General features: G+C 43.7%; 1 protein-coding gene across 3 annotated transcripts in view; it reads right to left on the bottom strand.

The window, feature by feature from the left end:
• The window catches only part of Scamp5 (secretory carrier membrane protein 5), a 71,166-nt gene that overhangs the window by 3,706 nt on the left and 40,791 nt on the right, over nucleotides 1–26,669 (bottom strand). Inside the window, exons 2-6 of one of the 3 annotated variants that reach the window (XM_071608475.1) lie at nucleotides 17,987–18,293; nucleotides 17,542–17,745; nucleotides 5,372–5,426; nucleotides 4,465–4,593; nucleotides 809–965 (exon numbers count right to left, since the gene is read on the bottom strand). In XM_071608475.1, coding sequence (XP_071464576.1) covers nucleotides 809–965; nucleotides 4,465–4,593; nucleotides 5,372–5,378 — 293 coding nt within the window. In that variant the 5' untranslated portion in view covers nucleotides 5,379–5,426; nucleotides 17,542–17,745; nucleotides 17,987–18,293. The remainder of the gene's footprint in view (nucleotides 1–808; nucleotides 966–4,464; nucleotides 4,594–5,371; nucleotides 5,427–17,541; nucleotides 17,746–17,986; nucleotides 18,294–26,669) is intronic. The other 2 variants (XM_071608474.1, XM_027923738.2) reach the window with 2 other exon arrangements.

Raw genomic sequence — 26,669 nt, 5'->3', positions numbered from 1 at the left:
CCAACCACTGGCACATGGAAGGATGGCCCCATTGGCATAGAAATAGATGGCTTCATTGGGGCAGAAGCAAGCAGCCCCACTCTCAAGGGTAGCCACATTGGCACTAAAACATACTGGTACATGGATGGATGGTCCCATAGGCCCAGAGTCAGAAAATTCCACTGGCACTGAATGGACACCTTATTGGCACGAAGATAACTAGCTGGCACATAGACAGATGGACTAATAATTGACAAAAAAAAAAAAAAAGGACCCATTAGGATAGTCTACTGACATCAAGACAAACAGCCTTGTTGGTATGTTCCATTGGCACAAAGGTTGAAATCCTATTTGGCACTAAATGGGCACTCACAGGCATCAAGACAGTCAATGCCACTGACACATGGATGGGTGCTCCCTTTGGTACAGAGTCAGATGACTTCATTTGCACATGAATAGTACCAATGGTTGATAGATAGATAGCTGTTTCCACTGGCACATTGTTAAATGGTCTTCTTATCACCAATCAAGGATGGGCAGCTCCACCAAGAAAGGTGATGGGAGAAGATAGAAATAGATCTGGTCTCTGTGTCCTCCACTCCCAAAGACAGAGTGGAAGGGAAAGAACTAACAGGAAGGTTCTCCCAGCCCTCTCACCCCAGCCTGGAGTTTCCAGGAAGCTCAAGAACCACAACAATCTGAGGCAATGGTGAACAAGGGAAAGTGATATTGGGAAAGGTAGGGTGATGGCAGAGAGAGAAGATGTAGAAAAGAAAAAAAGGGAGTGGACAAATAGGGCTAGGAGCTAGGGTCAGTGCCAACCACTTACTTGAAGGCCTTGTAAATGGGCCGAAACCAGCAGACGTAGGAGCAGGGTGTGAAGAGGATGAGCCAGAGAAAGGCGAGGCCAAAGTTGGTGGATCCCCCGCCTCCGATCAGCCACGCAAGACAGCCCACCAGGTTCACGGCCAGTGTGATGCTGTTCACTGCAGACCCAGGAGCACATGCACACACAGAGACAGACACCAACATGCACACATGCATCCAAGTCCATTCAGAGATATGTGAGCACCCAAACATGGATAACACATACCCAGAACTCAACACAGACCCATAAACACATGCCAGTAGCACAGAGAGATGTAGACACACACGGATATACACATACAAAAACAAACCACATTTATAGATTCACACCCACACAGAAGACCCACAACCCATATCAATGAATACATACACACAGACACACAAGACACACAAACACATACAGAGGAGTACAGACTATAAGAAAAAAGTTGGAAGCTTTGACCAAACCCCTCCCCATACCCACTCCTGGGAATCTGAGAAATCCAGAGAACAAAGAGTCTCCAGAACAGGAACCCAGAGTTTCTGCCCATCAAGCCCCTTTTAAGGGCCCCCAAGCCTCAGGGTGGTAGAAATGTTCTTCTTGTAAGAAAGGTCTTTGGACTAGGGATATAGCTCAATGGTACAGCATGTGCCTAAAATGCACCAGGCCCTACATATGAATCCCAGCACCACAAAACAGAAAGGCTTCAGTCCCTGATCCTCCCAGACCTGCAGCAGTCACTAAGCCCAAGGCATCTTATGCCTTCACTTGCAAGGTAGGGGCATGAAAAGGCAAAAGCAAAAGGCTTTGTGGAAACATCTCTCCAAGTCACTGTGACATCTCCCCTGCACTTAAATGGGATATGCAGTGATATCAGGATCTCAGTCTTTAATCAATTTCATAGACAGCTATCAAGCTTCCTCCTCCAAGAAGCCTTCCTTACTCATCTCTCACCCCTCTGACCTCCTGCAGACCTGAGATGCTCTCATAGTCCCCCAAATACAAACCATCAGTCAGACTAGACGCTCCCCAAGATAGATCCAGGCTTTCCCTCCTCTGTCCCCACTTCATCTAGCTGAGCCTAGAAATCACAGTATTACAGAGTCACAGCCAACAGGTGCCTCAAAGACTCCTTACTTAAAAAAAAAAAATCAATGCTGGTACTCTCACACACCTCGGGTGCTCCCTTCCTTGAACACTGAACTGAATCTACAAGATCTGCTGAATAAAAAAAGCAAGGGCCGCTCAATCTTGGCCTCAAACAGCCAGGCATCTGTGGTTCTGAATAGAATCCTTCCACATCTCAGGCTTATATATATTTCCTCAGGACCCAAGCACCTAGCAGGCACCTAATAAGGACTTAAGGAGATATTTATAGCCCTTAAATCCAGCTTCTGGATGAGATCTCCCCAGGAGTGGAGTTCCAGGAAGCCAGGGTCACACAGTGCTTCCCAAATCTGATCTGGCCTGATAACTCTGTCACTTGTATGCAGGTATGACCATCTCAGAGCCCCTCATAACAAGTATGGACACTTTTTCCAATGTATTCCAGCTGTCCTACTACCATCCTTGTTCATGCTACACAATTTCCTGGAGCCTTAATATTCTTACTGATTTTATTTGCTTTTTACATAGAAAAGGTACTAACCGGGCCGGAGCTGGGGCTCAGTGGTAAAGCATTTGCCTAGCACGTGTGAAGCACTGGGTTTGATACTCAGCATCACATAATAAAATAAAGGTATTGTGTCCATCTACAACTAAAACAATATATATAAAAAAGAAAAGACACTAACAATTTATCATATTGGTTGACATCTCTCTTTCCAGTCACACCCCTCTCTAGTTTATTTGCTCCAGTGCTCTGCTACAATTATTCTACTCCCTCTTTGGAATGGACATCCTTTCTCTACCCATGAGTTTTACTATCTTCACTCCTCTCTTCATCCAGCATAAAGTTCATAATTCATTACATTCCCCTGCCCTGTCTTCTGGTCACACTCACTCTGAATGACTATTTGTACCTGAGCTGAAAGTCCCTGGTGGGTGTGTGTGTGTTGGGGGGCGTGCCACAGAAAAGCCTAGCAGGACTAAAATTCATAGCAGGTAACCTCAAATGGACCTTTTACATGACCCAGAAATCTTAGGGGCCAGGTTTCTTTAGCAGGTATCCTGACCCTCTGCCACAAACTTGCTCTCATTCTGGACTCATCTATCCGAAAGTTCCCACTCTCGTGCCTACATCATATCTGATGGAAAGGAATGGAAGCCAAGAGAGGTAACTCCTCATTTTTTTCTCAACATCTACAGATCTACCCACAGCTGCCCCATCCCTTCCTTCTCTCATGTTACAGGGAGGGAACTCCTTTGAGCAGATCCCTTCTCTACCCAAAGGTCAAGCCAGGCCTTGAAACTTGGCTTATCTGCCTAACCATCTACTCTTTGTTTTCTTTTTAATTTTTTTGTTTGTTTATTTGTTTTTTTAATGAGTTCTCACTAAGTTGCTCAGGCTGATCTTGGACTTGCAGGCTCAAACAATCCTTCCTGAGTAGATGAGACAATAGATATGCACCCAACTCTGACCCTTTACTCTTTCTACCATCCCATGAAGGCTCTGCTGTAAAGACAGCATTCTTTCTCACCTTATTGGCAAAATCAATCATCTACCTATTTGTGCAGGCCTGACTCAAGGGAAAGTCAAATATGACAGATCACAAATGTGGTGTCTGGGGCTCCCTGAGGATGGTACCTTGCACAGGACCAGCAGCCTGCCCTCTCCTCATGTGCCAAAGCAGTGCCTTCAAACCAACCTGGGCACAGCCAAGTCCCATTCCCCCCCCCCTTTTTTTTTTTTTAGTTTTCGGCAGACACAACATCTTTGTTTGTATGTGGTGCTGAGGATAGAACCCGGGCCACGCGCATGCCAGGGGAGCGCGCCACCGCTTGAGCCACATCCCCAGCCCCCCGTTCCCCTTTGATGACACCTTTCTCTTCAACTTGCCATAGATCATCAGAAGTGGGGGACTTTAGACTTTCAGCCTCAAAACCTTGCAACATTAGAACTCTATACTCCTAGAAATATAAACCACACAGCTACATGGAACCATAGCAATTACTAAACCAATTCTCTTTCTACAAATGGGGAATCTGCTGCTTGGGAAGTGAAGCCATGAAACAAACTGGATCCATGTCTCCCAACTCACAGTTGAATGCTTTTCTCTTTGAGCAATCTCCTTGAGAGAGCAAGAAAAATGAGGCTTTGAGGGAAGAATTCTCTTCCAAATCCAGAATCCTCAGGTTACCAGAGTTCCCTGTAAAGCTACTCAAGTGGAAAGGGGAAGGGAAGCAAAACAAGAGGAATTACACTGCAAAAAAGAGAACTCTAACCCAAGGCTCTATAAATGAAAGATGGGGGAGGGAAGGAAGGAAAGAAAGGCCTCAATGGAGGAAACTGAGGTCCAGCTGGGGAATTAGTCCATGAAAGGAGCCTGCTGGAAGCCAGGGGAAAGACTTCCTGGTCCACTCAGATGCCACACATGGGACTGAAGCCAGGCCTGTGGGCTCCCTACCCCAATGCCCAGCCCCCCCAGTTTTCCTTCCTCCCCACCCACCCTGGCCCACTCCATCCCCACCGTACTCACACATCCAAAGGTAATAGAGGCGCTTAGTCATGCTGAGATGCTGGGGAGGGATGTCTGCCTCGAAGTCTTGGTAGAAACATGGCTTCAGTGGGATGAACTTGGGCAATGGTGGGAAGTTGTTCACTTTCTCTGTGGGTGAGGCACACCATATGGCATCATCTATAATGTTTCCCTTCCCTACAGTCCAATATGCCACTCTTCTCCTTGGCCAAGTTACCTGCTCAGCCCCTGGGGCCACTGGCTGCTTTGCTAATCCCACCCAGGTGTCCCTACTTCCCAGGTCTGCCAAGATGATCCCAATGTAACCAAAGGTCCTGAGATGATGTCCCTCAGAAGAATAAAAAATAAAGACTATTCACTGGGGTGAGACACACTTCTCAGTGGGAAGCCAGTTCCAAGCAGAGGATACAGGATAGGTGAGAGTGAAGAGATGTGAGTCCCAGACTCCACCCCAACACTCATTCATTTAAATCACTGCCCCTCTCCAGAATTCAGTTTGTCCAGTGGTGTTACATAGTCCCTAAAGTTTCCTCCAGCTGGCACTCTGTACCTTGGAGCCTTCAAAGATCTGACACTCAGAAACCAGAAAAAAGAGGTCTCAGAGTATTAGAAAAGAACAGTGACAGAGGGGAAGGGGGCTGGGCTAGCCAGGCTGCTAATCAGTCAATGGGTCAGCTAGACAGGGAAATTAAGATGCTCAATCCCCAGGATCAGAGAGATCTGACAGAGGGCTAGACAGCTGACTAGCCCTCAGATAGGTTCTCAGATAGGCTTTAGTGGGGAGAGTAGGAAACACCTGGGACAAGAAGACAGAAAGAGCCTGACCTCTAAAGACTAGAGGAAATAACGTGACAAGGAACATCTTTTGTTCACTCAATCTACCCACACAGCCCATCCCTCTACTTACCTGCCATGTTGGTACCAGTTGGCCCAGAGGCCTGCCCACAACTCTTTGTCCTGAACTGAAAGGAAAAAGCCAGAAAAGGGTGAGATTCAGGGACCCACCCAACCTAGTACCTTTCTAAGCCCCAGCTGGGCTGCAGTCTCCTAGAGACGGACCTGGCTCATTCCCACAGTGGAAAAAACCCAGTGGAGTCAGCTCCCCACTTCACAGAGCCACCATTCACCAGCCACATCCTTCCAGCTACTCCTACCATTTGCCTCAAGGTACAAAGTTTCTCTTGATTCCTTTCAGGGAGGGGACCTCATGCAAGGAAAGCCAAGTGACAGTGAAGACTCAAGAGACCAAAGACCTCAGAAAGAGGAAACTGTTCCTTGATCCTAAACACAGGCTGAACTGTCCTCCCTCCTCCCTGTAGCCTTCAGTCATTTGTTCACTTATTGATACTTAGCTGCCAGGCACCAAGCAGAGTGTGAGCAGAACAGATGTGGTCCCTGCCCTCCACATGAAATAGTCAATAACCCTGCCACTAATTATGCAGGGAAGAAGGGCTGCTCTGAAAACATCATAGCATCTATCAAGGTGATCTAACCTGATCTTGAGAATCAGGGAAATAAAATATAAGCAGTAATCAAACACCTGGATAATGAAGAGGAGTTACCCAGAGCAGGGCAGTCTTTGAGGTAGGCAGAGGGGAAGCATCCCACAGACACTCATGTGTGAGGGAGCTTCATATTTGTAAGGGAATAAAAGTTGCTGTGGTCAAAGCAAAAAAGTAAAAATGTGGAGGGAGCAGCAGATGAGGCTGGAGGCAAGTGTGAAGGGATTTTAAGGTGCCTGGGGAAGTAGGAGAACAGTGTGAGAAGAGGCCTGGGGTCCAGGGCAGACAAGAAAACTGAATTATGGATATACGTGGTTTGCAGCATTGGGAGACACCCAGCAGGGCTTCTTGCTAACGTGGTTGGGACTTTAGCAGGAGGCCTGGCTAGGATACACATTAAGTAATCATTGTTGAGTTAAGGCCAAGGAAGCTAGTGAGCCCTAGATAACTGCTGGAATAGTAACTTTGGTGGACACATCTGTAACGAAAAGCAGAAATGTTACAAGTCCTAAGGCAATGTAACATTTCTATGTTTGGCTGAGATTTATGTAAAGTTTTAAAACTAGCAAATCTAATCTATGATGTTAGAAATGAGGGCAGTATTATCATTGAGAGGCAGTGACAGGGTGCAAGCATCTGAGCTGCCTATAATGGTTGTGCCTGACCCATATACTAGTTACAGAGGTGTAGATCTTGGGAAAATTCACTAAGCATGCAGTTACAATTTGTATACTTTCCTGTGTTATATACATAGGTCAAGCATTCCTGATCGAAAATGCTTGTCACCTGAAGTGTTTGATTCCAATTTTTCACATTTTATCACATTTTTTAGTTTTTCTGTTGAGCATCTCTAACCTAAAAATTAAAAATGCTCCAAAATCTGAAACTTTCAGAGCATGATTGGATTTCAAAGGATTTTGTATTTTTGTATTGGAAATGTTCAATCTGTACTTCAATTTAAAAAATTAGCATTCCAGTCAAAATCCTCTGAACTTAATCTAGGCAATTAAAATCTTCTGTGGCCCTTTTATAGTATGGAATCAAATACAGAGACAAAAATCCAACAACATCTGGGGCTGGGGTTGTGGCTCAGCAGTAGAGCGATCGCCTCGCATGTGCGAGGCTCTGGGTTCAATCCTCAGCACCACATAAAAATAAATAAATAAAATAAAGGTATTGTGTCCAACTACAACTAAAAAATAAATATTAAAAAAAAATCCAACAATATCTACCACAAAAAGAAATAAGGCACAGGGCCAGGGTTGTGGCTCAGTGGTAGAGTACTTGCCTAGCATGCATGAGACACTGGGTTCAATCCCAGCACCACATAAAAAAATAAATTAATAATAATAATAATAAAATAAAGGTATTGTGTCCATCTACAACCATACACACACACACACACACACACACACACACACACACAAGGCATGATAGAGATGTGCATGAAGTGATACCCATCCACAGTTACATAACTGTAACATGTAACATGTAAATTAAGAACTGGAAACAAGCTATCTGACCATCAATAAAGGGTTTATGAAATAAATGGTACTGTCATACAATGGACAGTTCCACAGCTATTTCTAAAAATGCTCTACAACTGTTACTCGCCTCCCCTCCTCAATACTGGGGATTGAACCTGGGACGTTATCCCTTTTTATATTTTATTTTGCGACAGGGTCTCCCTAAATTGCCCAGATTGGCCTCAAACTTGCAATCCCTGCCTCAGCCTCCAGAGTAATTCAGATTATAGGCATGCACCACCATAACCTGGCCTGTTTAAAAAGAAAATGTTAAGAACTTCCAGGTTTAAGGATGAAAAAATCTCCACAATCACCAGTAGTTCAAAAACAGCAAGATATAGAACAGTAATATAATATGTTACCTTTGTTTTAAGAAGAAAAACATAAGGAAAAAAAAAATGAAGGGAGAAAACAAAAATATTTTTCCTCTTGACCCCCAAATCTTATTTATCCACAAATAAGAAACAACAAATATACTATTCAACAGTGACAGTATTTGTAATAGCAAATTGTTGAAAGCAACCTAAATGTGACTATTACATTGATGTAAAAAAGAATGAAGAGGGCTGGGGATGTGGCTCAAGCGGTAGCATGCTTGCCTGGCATGCGTGCGGCCCAGGTTCGATCCTCAACACCACATACAAACAAAGATGTTGTGTCCGCCAAAAACTAAAAAAGAAATATTAAAAAATTCTCTCTCTCTCTCTCTCTCTCTCTCTCTCTCTCTCACACACACACACACACACACACTCACTCACTCTCTCTTTAAAAAAAAAAAAAGAATGAAGATAAGTTCTATGAATTACTAAGGAAAGATTTCCAGGATATATTAAATTTTTAAAAAAGCAAACTACAGCCAGGTGTGGAGTTGCACACCTGTAATTCCAGCAGCTTGGGAGGCTGAGGCAAGAGGATCACAAGTTCAAAGTCAGCCTCAGCAACTTAGCAAGGCCCTAAGCAACTTAGTGAGACCTTGTCTCTAAATAAAAAAATAAAAAGGGCTGGGGATGTGGCTCAGTGGTTAGGTGCCCCTAGGTTCAATTCCTGGTTAAAAAAAAAAAAAAAAAAGCAAAGTACAAAAAAGTATAAATAGAATGCTACTCCTTATGTGCAAAAGAAGGGGAAGTAAGAATATGCATATGAATTTGCTTAGTTTGGGGAAAAAATACAGGAAGAACAAACCAGAAAGTAATGAAATAGTCACTTACACGATGGAAGGGCTAGGACCTTGAGAGAGACTTTTTTTTTTTTTTTTTTTTTTAATGGTACTACTGGTACTAGAGATTGAACCCAGGGTCTCACACTTGTTTGGCAAGTACTCTATCACTGAGCTAACAACCCCAGCTCCCAGAGAGACTTCTTTGGGTAAAGTTTTTTATATACTTTTGTACATACAAAGACTTGCATATTCAAAAACAAGCCAGTTGGGCTGGGGATGTGGCTCAAGTGGTAGCGCACTCGCCTGGCATGCGTGTGGCCCGGGTTCAATCCTCAGCACCACATACAAACAAAGATGTTGTGTCCGCTGAAAACTAAAAAATAAATATTAAAAAAAATTCTCTCTCACTCTCTCTCTCTCTGTCTTTCACTCTCTCTTAAAAAAAAAATTAAAAAAAAAAACAACAAAAACAAGCCAGAAAGAAAAGCAAACTCTAAAACTGAAACAAACATAAACAAATGAAGCTATGTGTATATTAAATTGGTAACATTCATAGAAAAAGTAATTTGCCTAGTATCTTTGGATCATAGTACTCTGTGTTCTCTTAAAAAGATATACCTCAAGGACAAAAATAACTGGAAAGAAATCTTGAATTTTAGCAGAGCATGGTGGTGCATATCTATAATTCCTTTTTGGGAGGCTAAAGCAGAAAGATCACAAGTTCAAGGCTGGCCTTAGCAATTTAGCAAGACCCTGTCTCAAAATAAAAAATGAAAAGGTCTGGAGATATAGCTCAATGGCATGTGCCCCTGGATTCAATTCCCAGTACCTCAGAAAAAAAAAGAAAGAGGAAAAAGAAATCTTGAATTTTAGCAGGCTTACTGTTACTGTTGGTCCTGTTGTGATTTTGAAGCTTTGTCATATGCACTCTAACAGAGAGTCAGTAAGTTAAGGTGTTGATGTAGGGAACACAGGCTCTTCCTGTTAGAGTATGAAAGAGCTCTGTAGTAGCTGGATTTTAACGCATCATTTAAAAAATATGTATGGCTGGCCCCAAACTAGGACAGGAAATGTCCTACAAGGTTAGAATGGAACACACTGTGGTACCAAAAATAATAAGAAAACACTCAACAACTAATGAGGCATGTCAAAGGGACACAGGAACCACCCTGAAGGGGCTATGACCTACCAAATTTGGGACTATTAGAATATCAAAAAATAAAATGAGCTAGAAGCTGTGGCACATGCCTGTATTCTCAGCAATTATGCTGAGAATATTTTGGAGGCTAAGGCAAAAGGATCACAAGTTCCAGGCCAGCCTGAAAATTTAGGAAGACTGTCTCAAAATAAGAAAATGGTGTGGTGGTACATGCCTATAATCCCAGTGGCTCGGGAGGTTGAGACAGGAGGATCGTAAGTTCAAAGACAGCCCCAGCAAAAAGTGAGGTGTTAAACAACTCAGTGAGACCCTATCTCCAAATAAAATACAAAAAATAGGACCAGGGATGTCACTCAGTGGTCGAGTGCCCCTAAGCTCAATCCCAAGTACCCCTGTCCCCCCCCCAAAAAAAAAGAGAGATGGAAGAAGTAAGAAGCAAAAGGTCTTTACAGAACACAGCCATAAATGAAGAATGAGAAAATCTCCCAGTTTCACAATCATTAATGCAATAGCTAATTCAGGCAAACAACATCAGTAGCCTCTAAAACCACTAGTTGAAAGACAGTTAAAGAAGAGGAGAGTCATGAGGTCTTAGAGGATTAGCCCTAACATGACTTAATAATTACATAGGTGCTACCATCTAGACATGAGTTGTCCCCCAAAAGCTCCTGTGTTAATGCAGAAATGTTCAGAGGTGAAATGACTGGACTGTGGGAGCTGTAATCTAATCAGTTCCACCCTAGTTTGAATGAACTAGATGGTAACTGTAAATAGGTGGGGCATAGCTGGAGAAGGTGGGTCACTGGGAGAGATTCATCTAGAAGGGTTCATCTTCCCTGCTGCCCCTTCCCCTTCCTCTCTGCTTCCAGGCCACCATGAATAGAGCACCTTTTCTCCACCATGATAATCTACCTCACCTTGGGCCCAGAGCAATGGACTCAACCTACCATGAACTAAACCTCTGAAATGTGAGCCAAAATAAACTTTTCGCCCTCTAAGTTGTTCTGTGTGTATGTGGTGCTGGGGATTGAAACTAGGGCCTTGTGCATGTAAGGCAAACACTCTACCAACTGAGCTATATCCCCAGCTCCCTAAGTTGTTCTAATTGGGTATTTTGGTCACATCAACAAAAAGCTGACTGACTCAAAAGGAGAAAAGTCATTTTTACCCTGAAGGAAAGTTCACAGATGCCACCATAACCAAGTATAAATTTTATCAATAATGTCAATGACAATGCTGGGCACAGTGGCTCATGCCTGTAATCCCAGCGGCTCGGGAGGCTGAGACAGGAGGATCATGAGTTCAAAGCTAGCCTCAGCAATGGCAAAGCACTAAGCAACTCAGTGAGACCCTGTCTCTAAATAAAATACAAAATAGGGCTGGAGATGTGGTTCAGTGCCCCTGAATTCAATCTCTGGTACCAAAAAGAAAAAAAAAAAAAAAGTGTCAGTGACAACAAAGTGACATTATTGCCTCCCAGTGTTATCCATGGAGAAGGGCATGTAATATTCCTGCCACAAAATGCTTGATCTAACACCAGCCATGAGAAATAATCACACACATCCAAGTTGCGAAGCAGTCTAAAAACTGATCTACACTATTTAAAAATGCCAACATCCTAAAAGACAAGAAAAAAAGAAAAAGATGAGTGATTTCTCTAAACTATAGGAGAATAAAGGCAAATAACTACAAAAAGCAAAGTGTATGTAGGACCTGAGTTTGTGGCTCAGTGGTAGGGCACTTGCCTAGCATGTGTAAGGCAGTGGGTTCTATTCTCAGCACCACATATAAATAAATGAACAAAATAAAGACCCATCAATGTCTAAAAAAAAAAAAAAATACTTAAAAAAAAAAAAAAAAGCAATGTGTAAACCTTGGTTGGGTTGTGATTCAAGGGGGAGACATTTAACAAACATCACTGGGATAATGGAAGAAACACAAATATGGACTCTAAACTAGATAATATTATTCTATTGATATTACATTTCTTGGGTGTGATAATGGTATTAAGGTTATATAAAAAATGTTGTTAGAATGTTCTTAGAAAATATGTAATGCTGGGATTGTGGCTCAGTGGCAGAGTACTTGCCTCACACGTATGAGGCACTGGGTTCAATCCTCAGCACCACATTTAAAAAAATAAATAAATAAAATAAAGGTTCTACAAAAACAAAAGGTATTTTGTCCATCTACAACTTTTAAAATATTTTTTAAAACTACGTACTCTAGTAGAGTTACAGTGTTATCATATCTGAAAATTGTTTTAAACAGTACAGGAAAAAAAATGATGAATGGCTAGATATTGACAGAATCAAAGCAAAGGTAGCAAACACAATTGGTGAATCTGGGTGAAGGTACATGGATACCCCTTATTCCTTTGACTTCACACAGTTCGTTTGTTTTGCAGTACTGGGATTAAACCCAGGAGTGCTTTACCACTGAGCTACATCCTCTGCTCTTTTACTTTTCATTTTGAGACAGGGGCTTGCTAAATTGCCCAGGCTGGCCTGAACTTGCCATCTTCAGCCTCTAAGTTGCTGGGATTACAATCAAGCAACACCTACCTGGCTTGGATGCTGGATTTTAAAAATCACAGGTATTAAAGAATATTTTGGGGACACCTAGAGAAGTTTGAACATACACTCATTTCTTGGTAAATACTACAGTTCAATGCAAAACTTCTTGGGTTTTATGGTTATGTAGCAAAATGTCTTTGTTCTTAGGAGACAATGAAGTATTTAGAACTGTGTGGTCCACAACTTACTTTCAAATAGTTCTACAAAAACAAAAATTCATATGTACATATAAAGTTGTTGCCAAATGTTAACAACTGATGAATCTGGGTGAAGGGTATACTGAAGCTCACTGCACTAGTCTTTAAACTTTTCTGTAGCTTTGACATTTTTCTAATAAGAATTGGCCAGGGAAAGAGGGTCAGGAAAGCAGGCGGGAATGCCAGAAGAGCAATGGTATAGCACATTCAAGGAACAGAAGAAGGCAGAATTGTTGTTAGAATGTTCTTAGAAAATATGTAATGCTGGGATTGTGGCTCAGTGGCAGAGTGCTTGCCAATAAAGCTTGAAGTGGAGAGAGGGATGGAAAGGGAATACAGGGTTGAAAAGTGAATTGGCGGGCTGGGGATGTGGCTCAAGCGGTAGCGCACTCGCCTGGTATGCGTGCAGCCTGGGTTCGATCCTCGGCACCACATACAAATAAAGATGTTGTGTCCGCCGAAAACTAAAAAAAAAAAAAAGTGAATTGGCCAGGCCATGAGCAGGTTTTGCATTTACCCTAAGTGGCTGGGAACCACTGAAGGATTCTCTTCTTAAAAAACAAACAAACCAAAAAAAAAAAATCATACATATATATGTAAAAAATACAATTACATATATGGCCTCAAAGTGGGTTTTTGTTTGTTTCATTTTGTTTTGCTGTGATACTGGAGATCGAACCCATTGTCTCACACATGCTAAGCAAGTGTTTTATCACGGAGCTCTAATTCCTTCAACCCTGGTTGTTTTTTGTTGTTGTTATTATTGTTTTTCTTTTTCTTTTTTTTTTTTTTTTTTTTTTTTTTTGAATTAAACTCAAGGGCACTCAACCACTGAGCCACATCCCCAGCCCTATTTTGTATTTTATTTAGAGACAGGGTCTCACTGAGTTGCTTAGAGCCTCACCATTGCTGAGGCTGGCTCTGAATTGGCAATCCTCCTGCCTCAGCCTCCCAAAACACTGGGATTACAGATGTGCCCCACCACAACCAGCTTGTTTTTCATTTTATATATATAAGCATACATGACAGAAATGAGATTATATTCTACATATGTTCTTTTACTACCTGTTATTTTCCATTCAATTATAGCCTATGGAAATTTTTCATGTCAATGAATACAGATCTATGAGGCTGGGGTTGTGGCTCAGCAGTAGAGTGCTTGCCTAGCACGTGTGAGATGCTAGGTTCGATACTCAGCACCACATTAATTAATTAATTAATTAATTAAAGGTATTTAAGAATTTTTTTTTAATTTCTTTTAAACGAATACAGATCTATCTCAATCTTTGTGACTGGTCAATTGGGTCAACAATGTCCATGGCCATAGAGCAGTCACAGGCTGATTTGGTAATTAGAAGGTCATGGAAGGGAAGTAGTGGGGTAGAAGTCAGACAGCCAAGAAATTAGGAATCTATGAAGGAGAACAAGAAGGAACAAATCTAGTAGACTAATCTTTCAAAAGCTTGGCTGACTTTTTTTTCTGTTTGTGTTTGTTTTGTTCTTCAGAGGTACTGGGAATTGAACCCCAGGGCACTTTACCACTGAGCTATATCCCCAGCCCTTCCTTATTATGAGACAGGGTCTCACTAAGTTACCCAGTCCAACCTTGAACTCGAAATCTCCCTGCCTCAGCCTCCCTAGTTACTGGAATTATAGGTGTGCACCACTTTACCTGGTTTGGCTGAAATTTAAAAAAAATATATCAGTGACAGCACTAAAAGACAAGACACCAAAAGATTAATAGTAGTTGTCCCTTAATAATGAGATGTTATTTAAAAAATGAGATGTTATTTTCTTTCTTTTTCTTTTTTCCTAAATATTCTACAATGGTCATATATCCCTTTTGTGGCAGCAGCTGAACACAGGGTTGGAAAGGTCTTCTCCAGGATAGGACAGGAGATGAGCATATCTATAAGCAGGGAAGCAGGTACTGAAGAAAACACTGTAGAGGCTGAAGATACCATAGAGAGGAGAAAAAAGTGATGGGCAGTGATATCTTGGGAGACATGCAGGGTCAACATTCATTGCACCAAGTGGAGGCATTGGATAGGACTCTTCTACTGGGATTCAAGAAAAGTGAGGAAACATAGGTAGTGGTTCTACCTCCCCCACACACCCAGACCATGAGTAAAGGGCTTTGAGAGAGTAGTCCAGCTACTGGACTGGAGAGAAGATGGAACACATGGAGAAGAGTTTCCACAGGTGATGGAGGGAAAACTGAGCCTCAAGACCCTGCTAGAAGCAGAACCAGACTGCCCTGGTCTGTGATGGTCTCCAGAATCATTCTACATTCTCAGTATAGAATCCAGAATTAGGAGTCTAGTTCTGAGATGGGGCACACAGGCAAAGTGGCAAAGTAGCTGAGAACATAGAGTCCTGAAGGGATGCCAAGGGTGTTCTCATGACAGAGAAAATGGAGGTATCAGAGAACTGGAAGTTTTCTTGAGGTCACCAAGTCAGTAAACAGATGTAAACTGTGGTAGAAAAAGAGTTTAAGATTGCAGAGGTGGCCAAAGGCCAATGATGCCCAGACTCATGTAAGGCTTGTAGAAAGGGTGGCTAAAGGAGGTATTCCTGCCTCCTCTGAGAGAGTGAATTGGATGAGGAGTAGGAGACTGCGGTATAGCACTAAAATTCTCCAGGAAAACAAAAAGAAACAGAGGGAGGGAAAATATTAACTAGAGTTGAGGAGCCATAAAGGAAGCTGCTTCCCTAACCCTGGTTCCAACCTGGACCCAGGCTGTCTTTCAGAAGTGAGTTCAATTAGAGAAATCAGGGCAGCAACAGATACAGAGAAGTCAGCTATTCAGTGCTGCAAAGTATGTGTGATTCGGAACAGAAGCCAGAGCCTAAGAAAAAGCTGCCTGGTTTGTATACAAAGGTTAGAACAGAGAGAATTTAAGATTTCAGAGGACAGTAGGAGACTGGAGTTACAAAAATGGAAGACTACAAGATTCTTTACCTTTATGTCAGGTCTAGCCTTTCACTTGGGGAGGGATATAACAAGGAGGTAGAGGAATCTCTGGCTTTTACACTTAAAGTTCATAGAACTGCAATTAGGGGAAGCAAAATTGTGTTCCTCAGTTAAAGGATCTCAGCTTGGTGCAGTAGCACACACCTATATATAATACCAGTTTAGTTTAGGCTTAGGCTTCCAGTTTACCAGCGTGAACTTCTTATTCCTGGCAAAGATATGGTTATTTTCTCTTTCCTCAGATCCTATCTGTTGAGATGGAAGTTTACCCCTCCTGCTCTACTTCTCGTCTCTTTATCATATTACCAGTCCCCTCTCTATCCCTGATATCCCGGAACTATGAATCATCCTCAGAAAACAGCACTTTCCTGGCCATGTTATCACTGTCCCACTGATGATTCTTCATTAGCCTCCTACAGATCCTGTGTCTGGCACTCAAGGCATTTTGCCAATCAGCTGCCACCCTGTGCTTCTCTACCAAAGGCTGACCTGCTTCCTACACAACCAGCTTCGTGCAAATCATGTCTAGCCACTAGTCTTGTTTCCAGTGCCCCTAAACCAGTAGCCCTCTCACCTCCTCTAAATATTACCATCTTCTCACATCCCACCTCTTCTGGGAAGCCTTTCCAGACATCCCTGCTCTGCAACCCACTGCAAAAATTTTGTGCTCAGTCATCAAACACTAAGTGGTTACTCATTCTCATCCAATCTCTTCCTCAATCCCTCACAGATAGAATTTCTAAGAAGGACCTGCACAGAGCACAGTCAATTCATATTTAGTTCTTGCCTAAGACTTGGACATCTTCCCAAAAGATGGGATGGGAAAATTGATGCTCTCCCCCAAACAGGCTAGGGCCACAACTTCTGTCAGCCCTTTGTATCACACTTTCCCCAGGAAACCTTCAGACTCCAGGCTGGCAGCAGGACAGGAAATGAAGCCTGCAGAGGGAGGGGGGCCAGACAGGCAGAAGGAAGAGGAGGAAGAACTGGGAGGCTGCTCTAAACTAGAACAAAGTGCTTCCTCAAGGGAGCATGATACTTAGTCCTATTATTTCAAAAAGGTAGGGGCAGACAGATGTCCAGAGAGGGAAGAAATCAACTTGTTCAGCCATGGCCAGCCAGGGAAAGAAATAGCCAAAGAGCCCAAGGCCCCTATACAGAGCTCCCCTCCCAGAACCCCACTAACTCATTCCTGAGTTTTACTAAACCTAAGACCCTCTTTCTGTGACCTATTCAGCGGAGATGGTCCTCTCTCAGCAGTGGAGACTTTGCCCTCAGGCTCATCAATCTCACAGGGAACCTAAACTAGCAACCCTGTGTGTAACCCCAAACAAAAGCTCTCTGCCAATCATGTACCTACTGGAATCATCTCCCTCTTTCACAGTCCTGACCTATGGAGGCAGAATGAGTTGAGTACAGGTTGCAAAATTCTCCAGACTTCCTCACCCCATGGGCTGTCACATGGCTGGGATAATGGATAGGGAGGAGGGCTAGACTTCACTCCCACCTCTATACTTTGCCCATACCATCTCCCCAAGGATGCTCTCTCCGTTTAAATCTCACCTCCTCCAGAAAGTCTCCTATTCACTGGCTCTTGCCTCCCCCCCCCCCCCCCCCCGCTCCTTGTGTCCATGGGAAAGTCTGCCAGGCCCTCCTTGATCTCCCCATGAGAAAGCGGGGACATAACCCGTTTAAATCTGTGATGGCCAATTTTCAGTCCCAACCTCTAGAATTTGGTTCCCACCATCCCAAATCAGTAGCTCCCCCAGGGAGGGTCAGCGGTTGGTTCACAAACACCTCTCCTCCTTCCTCATATCAACTCCTGCCAGCATTGGAAAGAGCTACCTCCATGGCCCCAACTCATGACCCAAATCTATTGTGGAGTCCAGGCCGGAGCCAATGCTCCCATCCCCCTCCTCCCAACCCTAAGGTAGCTCACACTCGCTGTTCAAAGGTCGGCAAGGGTGGATACAACTTAGATCACCTGCAGGTGCCTGTTGTGGCGAAGGGCTCAAGGAAGGCCACAGGCACCAGCTTCTAGTCGCCCCAATCCCCAGCTGCATGCGCCATCCCCAGGAGGAGGAGGCCAGTTTCCAGGGAACGCCAGGTGGGGTTGAGGGGGATGGAGGGCCCAAGGCTCAGGCTCCAGAATCCAAGGGTCTGACGTCACCCAAATCTCTGGTTCCCTCTGCGGGAACAGAAGATGGGGCTGGCAGGAGCTGGAGGAGCCTGGGGTGGCCCAAAGCACTCTTCCCTAGCTCCAAACAGGAAGGTCACCTCGACTTTCCACCTCTCCAGAAGCTCGGCCTGCCCCCCGTATCCAAAGGTGAGGTGTAGGGGGTACAAAGCTGGAGTCGGTGACCCTCCTTCCATTCGGCTCCCAGTTTCCCCGCAAAGCCCTCCTCCCAGCCTTCAGGCCCAGAACTCACCCGCTGCAGCCGCTCAGCTGCAGAAAGGCCGCTGCGCTAAGCTGTGAAGCACCCGAGGGATGCGGCGGGGAGCCGGCCGCGAGCAGCGCGGAGGCTGGGGGCGGGAGCGCGCGCGCGCCAGGGGCTCGTTCCTCGCGCGCCCGCACGGACAGTCTGCTGCAGCCGCTCTCGCGAGACTTCCGGTCCACACTTAAGGCCTCTCCTCCTGCGCTCGCGAGAAGGAAGGCGCGGTCACCTCCGCACCTTCCAAGAGCTGTCCGAGGTGCTAGTTCCCGGGCCCTGGCCGGGTCAGGTGGTCTGCAGGCACCTAAGGGACAAGAGCAAGGCGAGTACGCGCAAGAAAACGACCTTGAGATGGGAGCCTGGCATCAGCAGCCAGTGCCTCAGCTTTCAAATCTGTAAACTGGGAAGAATAACCTCCCATGCTGATCCCAGAGGCCTCGAAGACATGCCAGGAAGGAGGATTAAGAAAAAAACTTTGAGAACAAGAGAGTTTGGTGACTGATGAAGTTCCTCAGAGCCAAAGGCTCAGAGTGACATAAGAGACAGAGATGAGACATAGACATGGATATATGGACCACGGAAAGACAGATGAGAGACAAGCCGTGAATATAGGAAAAGAAACATAGGGAGACAAGACATGAGAGAAAAGAGACATGAAAAAATAAGACTAGGAGGTATGATGAAATGAGAAAGAAACCAGAAATAGAAACAGATAACCTACACAAAGGAATAGGAAAAAAGGGAGAGGCTTAGAAAAAGAAACAGAAGCCTGACATGGTAGCACAGACCCGTAATCCCAGGGACTTGGGAGACTGACACAGGAGGACTACAAATTCAAGGCCAGCCTCTGCAATTTAGCAAGACTCCATCTCAAAAATATAAAATAGAATCACTGGGCTCAGTTGGGCAAGCCTGTAATCCCAGCAGCTCAGGAGGCTGAGGCAGGTAAGTGAGGGCTAGGTGAGGAGGATGGTGAATTCAAAGCCAGCTTCAGCAACTTATCAAGGCCCTGAGCAACTCTGCGAGACCCTGTCTCTAAATAATATATTTAAAAGGACTAGGGATGAGGCTCAGTGGTTAAGTGCCCCGGGGTTCAATCCCTAGTACCTAAATAAATAAACAGGGCTATGGGTGTAGCTCTGTGCTAAAGCACACCTGGGTTAAGTCCCCAGTGGCCAGGTGGAGGGGCACACAGAAATATGCAGAAATGAACACCAAAAGAGAATAGAGACCAGGATAAATGCTTTAAAATTCTAAATTTGGAGAGTTGAGAGAGTCCACTTGGCGAAATGGGGCTGGGAATGGAAGACAGGCTTTTATTGTGAGTGATGTTTACATAGTAAATCTACTGTGGAATCTCCATAGCCAGGGCCATTCTCTGTCCTGCCAGCCAATTGCTCTCCCCCACACAGTACCCGCCACCTCCCACCCCTCACCCACACCATCCTGGGCCTGGAAGGGGGCCTTAGTGGGTGGGAGACACTGCAGGGATTCTTTGCCCAGAATAAGAGCCCATTGTCTGGCTCCAGCCTGCCAGGAATGGGGCCTCACTCCCACAGCTGGGATGAGAAGGAGAGGGAGTGAAGAAAGGCAGCCAAGAACTAGTGCCAGAGAGGGAAGAAGGGAGGGAGGTTCAGGGATGGGAGGGGCTAAACAGGAAGCAATATCCACCACTAGTCCAACCATAAAGGAAGAGTTCAGGTTTATAAGCAGGACAACTGAGTACTCTGTTGGTCCTGTCCCTGGGGGCACCCACATACATGGTCACTGCCCTTTATCCCTGAAATAATGCAAGTTTGGGATGATTTATAGAGCTGTGGGGAGGAGCCAATGAGAGGACAAATGGGAACCTGAAGAGATGATAACACATGACTCCTACAGGAAACATATGGGGAGTCCGTCTGGGCCTCAAGAAAGATATAAGGATTTACCCGGCCTTCATGAGAAGGCTTTGAGGCCCATATTCCACTCCAGAATCCACATGGAATTATAAGAGATAACTGATGGCTAATGTGGATCCTATAGGGAAAATGTTGAAGTTTTCATCTGATGACCACATACAGCTTTTCACAACTGGAAGAATTGGAAGGGCTCCTATTTGGCCATAAAACTAACAATGATGAGATAGGAAGAATAGCCAGGTCTGAAGTCAGAAGCATGTCTTTGTCCCAGGGGATTGTACCCTCTACATTTATGTTAACGGAAGGGAACAATGCTGTTAGTAGTGACAGTTATTTAAACAAGCTTTTATTCAACAGGCATTTGCTGAACATCTACTATGAGAAGCAGTATAGTGCAGTGGTTATGAACATGGGACAAGAAGGCAGACTGCCTGCAGCATAAATTGGAGCCAGGTGCTCATTCTCACTGAACCTTAGCTTTCCACATATGTAAAATAAGGAGCCCTTTTTGTCTTTAGGATTCCTATGAGAAGAAAATGAATAAAGGCACTAGACATGTGTAACACATGGAATGGTGCCTGGGACATAATAGATGTTTAATGGATGCCAGGCACTGGATACATGTCTTTTTCATGGTAGAAGGCAGGAGTGAGAGAGCCTGAACTCAAATTGGCTCGGATATAGAGACTATCACATCTGTTAGTCAAAGCATGTCAAAAGATTAAAGCCCAGATTAAGCCAGGCATAGTGATACATGCTTATAGTTCCAGCTACTCAGGGAGCTGAAGAAGAAGAATTACAAGTTCAAGTCCTGCCTTGGCAATTTAGCAAAACCCTGTCTCAAAGTAAAATGGTAAAGCATGTGCCTACCATGTGCAAGACCCTCTGTTCAATCTCCAGTTCCACCAAAAATAGAAGAAAAAAAAAGGTTAAGTCTAAGATTAGTGCTTGGAGACAGGGAGAAAAGTTCCCCTCCTCCTGACATGGGTTGTCAAGGAAAGTCATAATACAAATGGTGGCAATGTTTAATCCCATTGCAAGGAGGGGCAAGTAACTGGGAAAAATAATCAGTCATCCACAGTAGTAATTCTAGCCTGTTCGTCTTTTCCTGCCCAACCATGGCTAAATGAGGCATGTCCATCCAAGGGTTTCTGGGAGAAGACCAGCATTTACTGAACCTTTGCTACATTGATGTGAGAAGTTTAACCTCATGACTTTTGTATGAAGTAACTGCTATTATCTCCATTTGTAGATGAGATCAGATAGGTATAATGATCTTTCCAGGGAAATAAAGTGGATGTATCCAAGAAATGGAAGATCTGATACCTTTAGGCTGTATTTCCCCAAGGCAAACACTGTGATAAGGATGTAAGTACAAATAGCTACACCCCCAGCCATTTTATTTTTATTATTTATTTATTTTGTACTGCAGATTGAACCCAGAGCATTTAGCCACTGAGCCACATCCCTAGCCCTTTTGATTTCTCATTTTGAGACAGGGTATCACTAGGTTGCTTACAACCTCAAAAAATTGCTGAAGCTGGCTTCAAAACTGCAATCCTCCTATTTGAGAGATGATCCCAGGAAGCACTAGTAGGGGAATAGGAAGAGTGAAACAAAGAAAGGAAGAAACTGTGGCCTGGTCTTTCAGAGAAACTTTGGGACAATGCAGAAAACAATGCAAGCATCCTGCTGAAGAAGCAAGGAGACTGATGGGCTTTTGTTTGTTTTGTTTTTGTTTTTGTTTTTTGGTACTGAGGATTGAATATAGGGGCACTTCGCCACTAAGCTACTTTCCCAATCTTTTTTTATTTTATTGTATTCTTTAAATTTTGAGACAGGGTCTCACTAAGTTGCTGAAGCTGGCCTTGAACTTGTTATCTTCCTGATTCGGACTCCTGAGTCGCTGGGATTACAGGCATGTGCCACCATGCCCATCTGAGGTTTCATTATTAATTGATGGCTGCTCCTAGCACTCCTGAGCAGAGAATGCTCTCAATCAGCAAATTCCAGAGGCTTGCAGTAAAACCATCAGGAATGGCTTAGAGTTTGGGTAAGGCAGTATATGGTAGTATCTACTACAGCCAAGATCTAAATGCAAGTCTGTCTGGCTCCTGAGTCACATCATGCTGCTTCCAGCATGCTGTTAGTCCTGTGGAATTTTACATTATGGGATTTCTTTTCTTAACAGAGAGCCGCCTGCTCTCCCCAAGCCCCTCTACGACCCAGTCTTGTGAAATGCCAATTTCCTGATTCTTAATATGCATGCCTGATTGCATAGAACCCAGCATACGGTGGCACACATTTCAGCCGCAGAACCAAGGCAATGTCAGATTATCTCATCCAGCTCCTTCACTACTCAGGTGGGCAACCCTGAGTCTTAGAGACCCACCCTAGATCTCCCTGAACATATGTGTCCTTTCCACACTGCTCCCCACTGCTTACTCCCTGTATTTGTCCTCTCTCCCCAACCAGACTGAAGCTCCCCAAGGCAACTCACAGAATTCAAGAAAGTATTTGCAAATCATATCTAATAACAGACTTGAATCTAGAATACATGAGTCATTTTTACAACTCAATTATAAAAGGTAAACTATCCACTTTATTTATTTATTTTGTGTTTATTTTTTTTGGTACTGAGAATTGAACCACTACTGCTACCATTAAACTACATTCCCAGCCCTTTTGATTTTGAGATAGTGTCTCACTAAATTGCTGAGGCCGGCTTTGAACTTCTGACGCTCCTGTCTCAGCCTCACAAGTCACCTGGGATTAAAGGAAAGTACCACCACACCCACCTGGCAAAAATCCACTTTAAAATGGGCAAATAATCTGAATAGAAATGTCTCCAAAAAAAATATACAAATGGTGAAGAAGCACATGAATACACAATTAGTCGTCACAGAAATGCAAAACAAAACCACAATGAGATTCAACTTCACATTCACTAGAATGACTATAATCAAAAAGACAGATAACTACTGGTGAGGAAATGGGGCAATCAGAATTCATACACTGCTGGTGGGAATGTAAAATGGTGCAGCCACTTTGGAAAACAGTTTGGCAGTTCCTCAGCTTTTTTTTTTTTTCCTCTTCCCTGTACTGAACCCAGGGACACTCTGCCACTGAGCTACACTCCCAGCCATTTTATTTTTATTATTTATTTATTTTGTACTGGAGATTGAACCCAGGGGCACTTAGCCACTGAGCCACATCCGTAGCCCTTTTAATTTTTCATTTTGAGACAGGGTATCACTAGATTGCTTACAACCTCAAAAAATTGCTGAAACTGGCTTCAAACCTGCGATCCTCCTGCCTCAGCCTCCTGAGCCACTAGGCCTTTTAAGTATTTTATTTAAAAACAGGGTCTCACTGAGTTGATTAGCACCTTGCTAAGTTGCTGAGGCTGGCTTTGAACTCCTAATCTTCCTGCCTCAGCCTCCCAGACTGCTGGGATCACAGGCGTGCACCACCATGCCTCACTTTGTTTTTATTTTGAAACAGGATCTCACTAAATTTCCCAGGCTGTCCTTGAACTTGCAATCCTTAGCCTCAGCATCCCAAGTTGCTGGGATTATAGGCATACATCTCTGTGGCCCACCCCAAATTGTATTGAGGATTGAATGTATAGTATATATGCACTATATGTATATATGTATATTCTGTATGCTGTGCTGGGGATTAAACCCAGGGCCTGGTACATGCTAAGCACATGCTTTACCACTGTTAAACTCCTGGCTCTCTCAATAATGTAAACATAAGTTACTTTTTTTAATATTTAGTTTTTAGTTAGTTGGTTGGACACAATACCTTTATTTATTTTTATGTGGTGCTGAGGATCGAACCTGGGGCCTTGCATGTGCTAGGCGAGTGCTCTACAGTTGAGCCACCACCCCAGCCCCGTAAGTTACCATTTAACCCAGCAATTCTGCTATAGATATACTCAAGAGAAATGAAAACATAGTCATAAAAAATACCAATAATATTTATTGCAACTTTATTAATATTTTTTTTTCTAGTTCAGGGATCAAACTTAGGCTTCCTACCTGTCAGGCTAGTGCTTTACCACTGAGCTACAGCCCTGGCCTGCAACCTTACAAATAGTAGCTGAAAACTGGAAAAGATGAGCAATAAGAGAATGAATTTACAAATTTTCATATATTCATACAATGGAATATGACTCAACAGTTAAAAAACTGATATATACAACAACATGGATGAATTACAAAAACATGTTGAGCAAAATAAGCCAGACCAAAAATAAATAAAGCTGAAGCTGTGATACATATTTGTCATCCTAGCTACTCAGGAAGCTGAGGCAGAAGAATTGTTTGAGCCCAGGAGTTCCAGGACAGCCTGAGCAACATAGCAACACCCCATCTCAAAACAACAACAAAAAAATTACTGTTTTACACCTCTTATATGAAGTTTGGGAACAGGAAATCTAATATGATAGAAGTTAGAATAGTAGTTGCTCATTGAGGAGGGAGATAGATTGACTGGAAAGGTATAGAAAAAAATTTCTGGGGTCATACAAATATTCTAGATCTTGTTGTAGATGGTAGTTACAAGGTATATAAAAATTATCAAACTCATAAAACTGAAAAATTAAGATATGTGCATTTTATTGTATGTAAATTATAACTCAATAAAGTTTTGTTATCATAAAAGGAGGTGAAGTGCTTTCTAGAGCAGCTCCAGTCTAGAGAACAAGTACCATTCCCACCTTCTTTATCTTGCCATCCATTGGCGGCTCCTATTTCTTTTTTACTAGCAGTGCCTCCAGCGGACCACTTGGGGGCACCCATGTCTGAAGTGTCCAACAATTGCAGCGCTGATTCTCCACCAGCTGGGCTGCTCTGCCTAGTTAGAAGTGCTGGGTGCAGGGCAGCCCTCTGGTCTACATAAAACCCGGCTTCATCACATTTCTTACTGTCTAGCCAGCAGCTGCGAACATGGAATCCAGAACATTGCCTACTGCTCACTCGTTCACTTAGAACAGGAATCATGCAGCCAGCAGTACCCATTCAAACCTACTCCCACAAACTGCAGAGAAAGAAAAATGTCCCCCACAAGTCCCAACCTGGACCTGGGCCTGGGCCTGGCGCTAGTGAGCATTAACCTTGAGCATCGGCCAAGCCCCTGGATGCCAAATTCACAGGACACTGTTCCAGTTTTCACTTGCCTGACTGCTTGGTTGCATTGAAAAGCCAGTCTTTTTTTTTTTTTTTTAAACTCAGGGGCACTCGACCACCGACCCACATCCTCAGCCCTATTTTGTATTTTACTTAGAGACAGGATCTCACTGAATTGCTTAGGGCATCCCTTTTGTGTGCCACTACACCCAGCTCTAAGATTGGCTTTTCAATCGTATGCAGTGGTGCAAGTCTGTAATCCCAGTGGCTCCAGAATCTGAGTCAGGGGGATTGTGAGTTCAAAGCCAGCCTCAGCCAAAAGCGAGGCCCTAAGCAACTCAGCAAGACCCTGTCTCTAAATAAAATACAAAATAGGGCTGGGGAAGTGGGTCCATGGTTAAACAGCCCTGGGTTCAATTCCCAGTACCAAAAAAAAAAAAAAAAAAAAGAGCTAATCTTGCTTTTGCCTCCACTGTGTCCCTCCTTCTTATCCTGACACCTTCTGCCCTTGCAACCTTGCCACCTCCACCCTGCCAAATCTGCAGCTACCTCTGAGGTGCCAAAGCTCTGTCTCTAGTCTGAATTCTCTCCCGTACTCCAGCCCTATCCCAACCTGGAACCCAGGTCTTTTCCCTATATCCATACCTCTTCTGTGATCCTGCCTTCAAAAATGGCCCTGTCACCTGGCATAGTGGCAGACACCTGTAATACCAACTACTCGGAGGCTGAGGAAGGAGGACACAATTTAGGGAGACCCTGCCTCAAAATAAAATAAAAAGGACTGGGGATGTAGTTCAGTGGTAGAGTACTTGCCTAGCATGCACAAAGGCACTGGGTTCCATCCTCAGTACCATCCTCAGTACCCAGGGTAGGGGCGGGTATTATCTATCATTGATAATAAGACATTTACATCATGTACCTCCTGATGTACACTTACTTCTATGATATCCTTGCCAGAAATTGCAAAAGTGCAATCTAATTATGATTTTAAAAAATCGGACAAGCCCCAATTGAGGGACATTATACAAAATAGCTGACAAGTACTCTTCAAAAAGACTATCTCAACCCTCAACCACCCAAACCAGATTCTGAGAAGTCAAGTCCTGTCAACTCTGTTCCCCATATCTTTGGAATCAATCCTTATTCCCCAGTGACTAGGAGGGCTGAGGCAGAAAGATTGCAAGTTCAAGGCCAGCCACAGCAATATTACAAGACCCTGTCTCAAAATTTAAAAAAATAAATAAATAAAAAGAGCTGAGGATGTGGCTCAGTGGCAAAATGCTCCTGGGTTCAATCCCCAGTACAAAAAAAAAAAATTAAAATTAAAATAAATCCTTCTCTTTACATTCCCATATTAATTAACAGATTGGATCATTCTCACCTTTTTTTAGTGCAAAGCTCTTCTCAAAGGTCTTTCCCCACCTGACACTCATCCAACCTGTTCTCCAAGCAGCCACAGAGATCCTAAACATGTCACCCCTCACCCTATTTAGGGCCGTCCTGAGACTCCTCACTGCTCATGCAGATATACACACTCTCCTTGATCTGGCTGTTGGCCTTCCTGATCATTTCTTCAGCCTGGTCCTGGCCACTTCTCCAGCCTCACCTTTTGCATACATTGCCCCCAACTCAGGCACTATAGAA

This window comes from Marmota flaviventris, chromosome 2 (assembly GCF_047511675.1).
Source record: "Marmota flaviventris isolate mMarFla1 chromosome 2, mMarFla1.hap1, whole genome shotgun sequence".
Classification (NCBI taxonomy): domain Eukaryota; kingdom Metazoa; phylum Chordata; class Mammalia; order Rodentia; family Sciuridae; genus Marmota; species Marmota flaviventris.
This window is presented reverse-complemented; position numbering and strand designations above follow the sequence as displayed.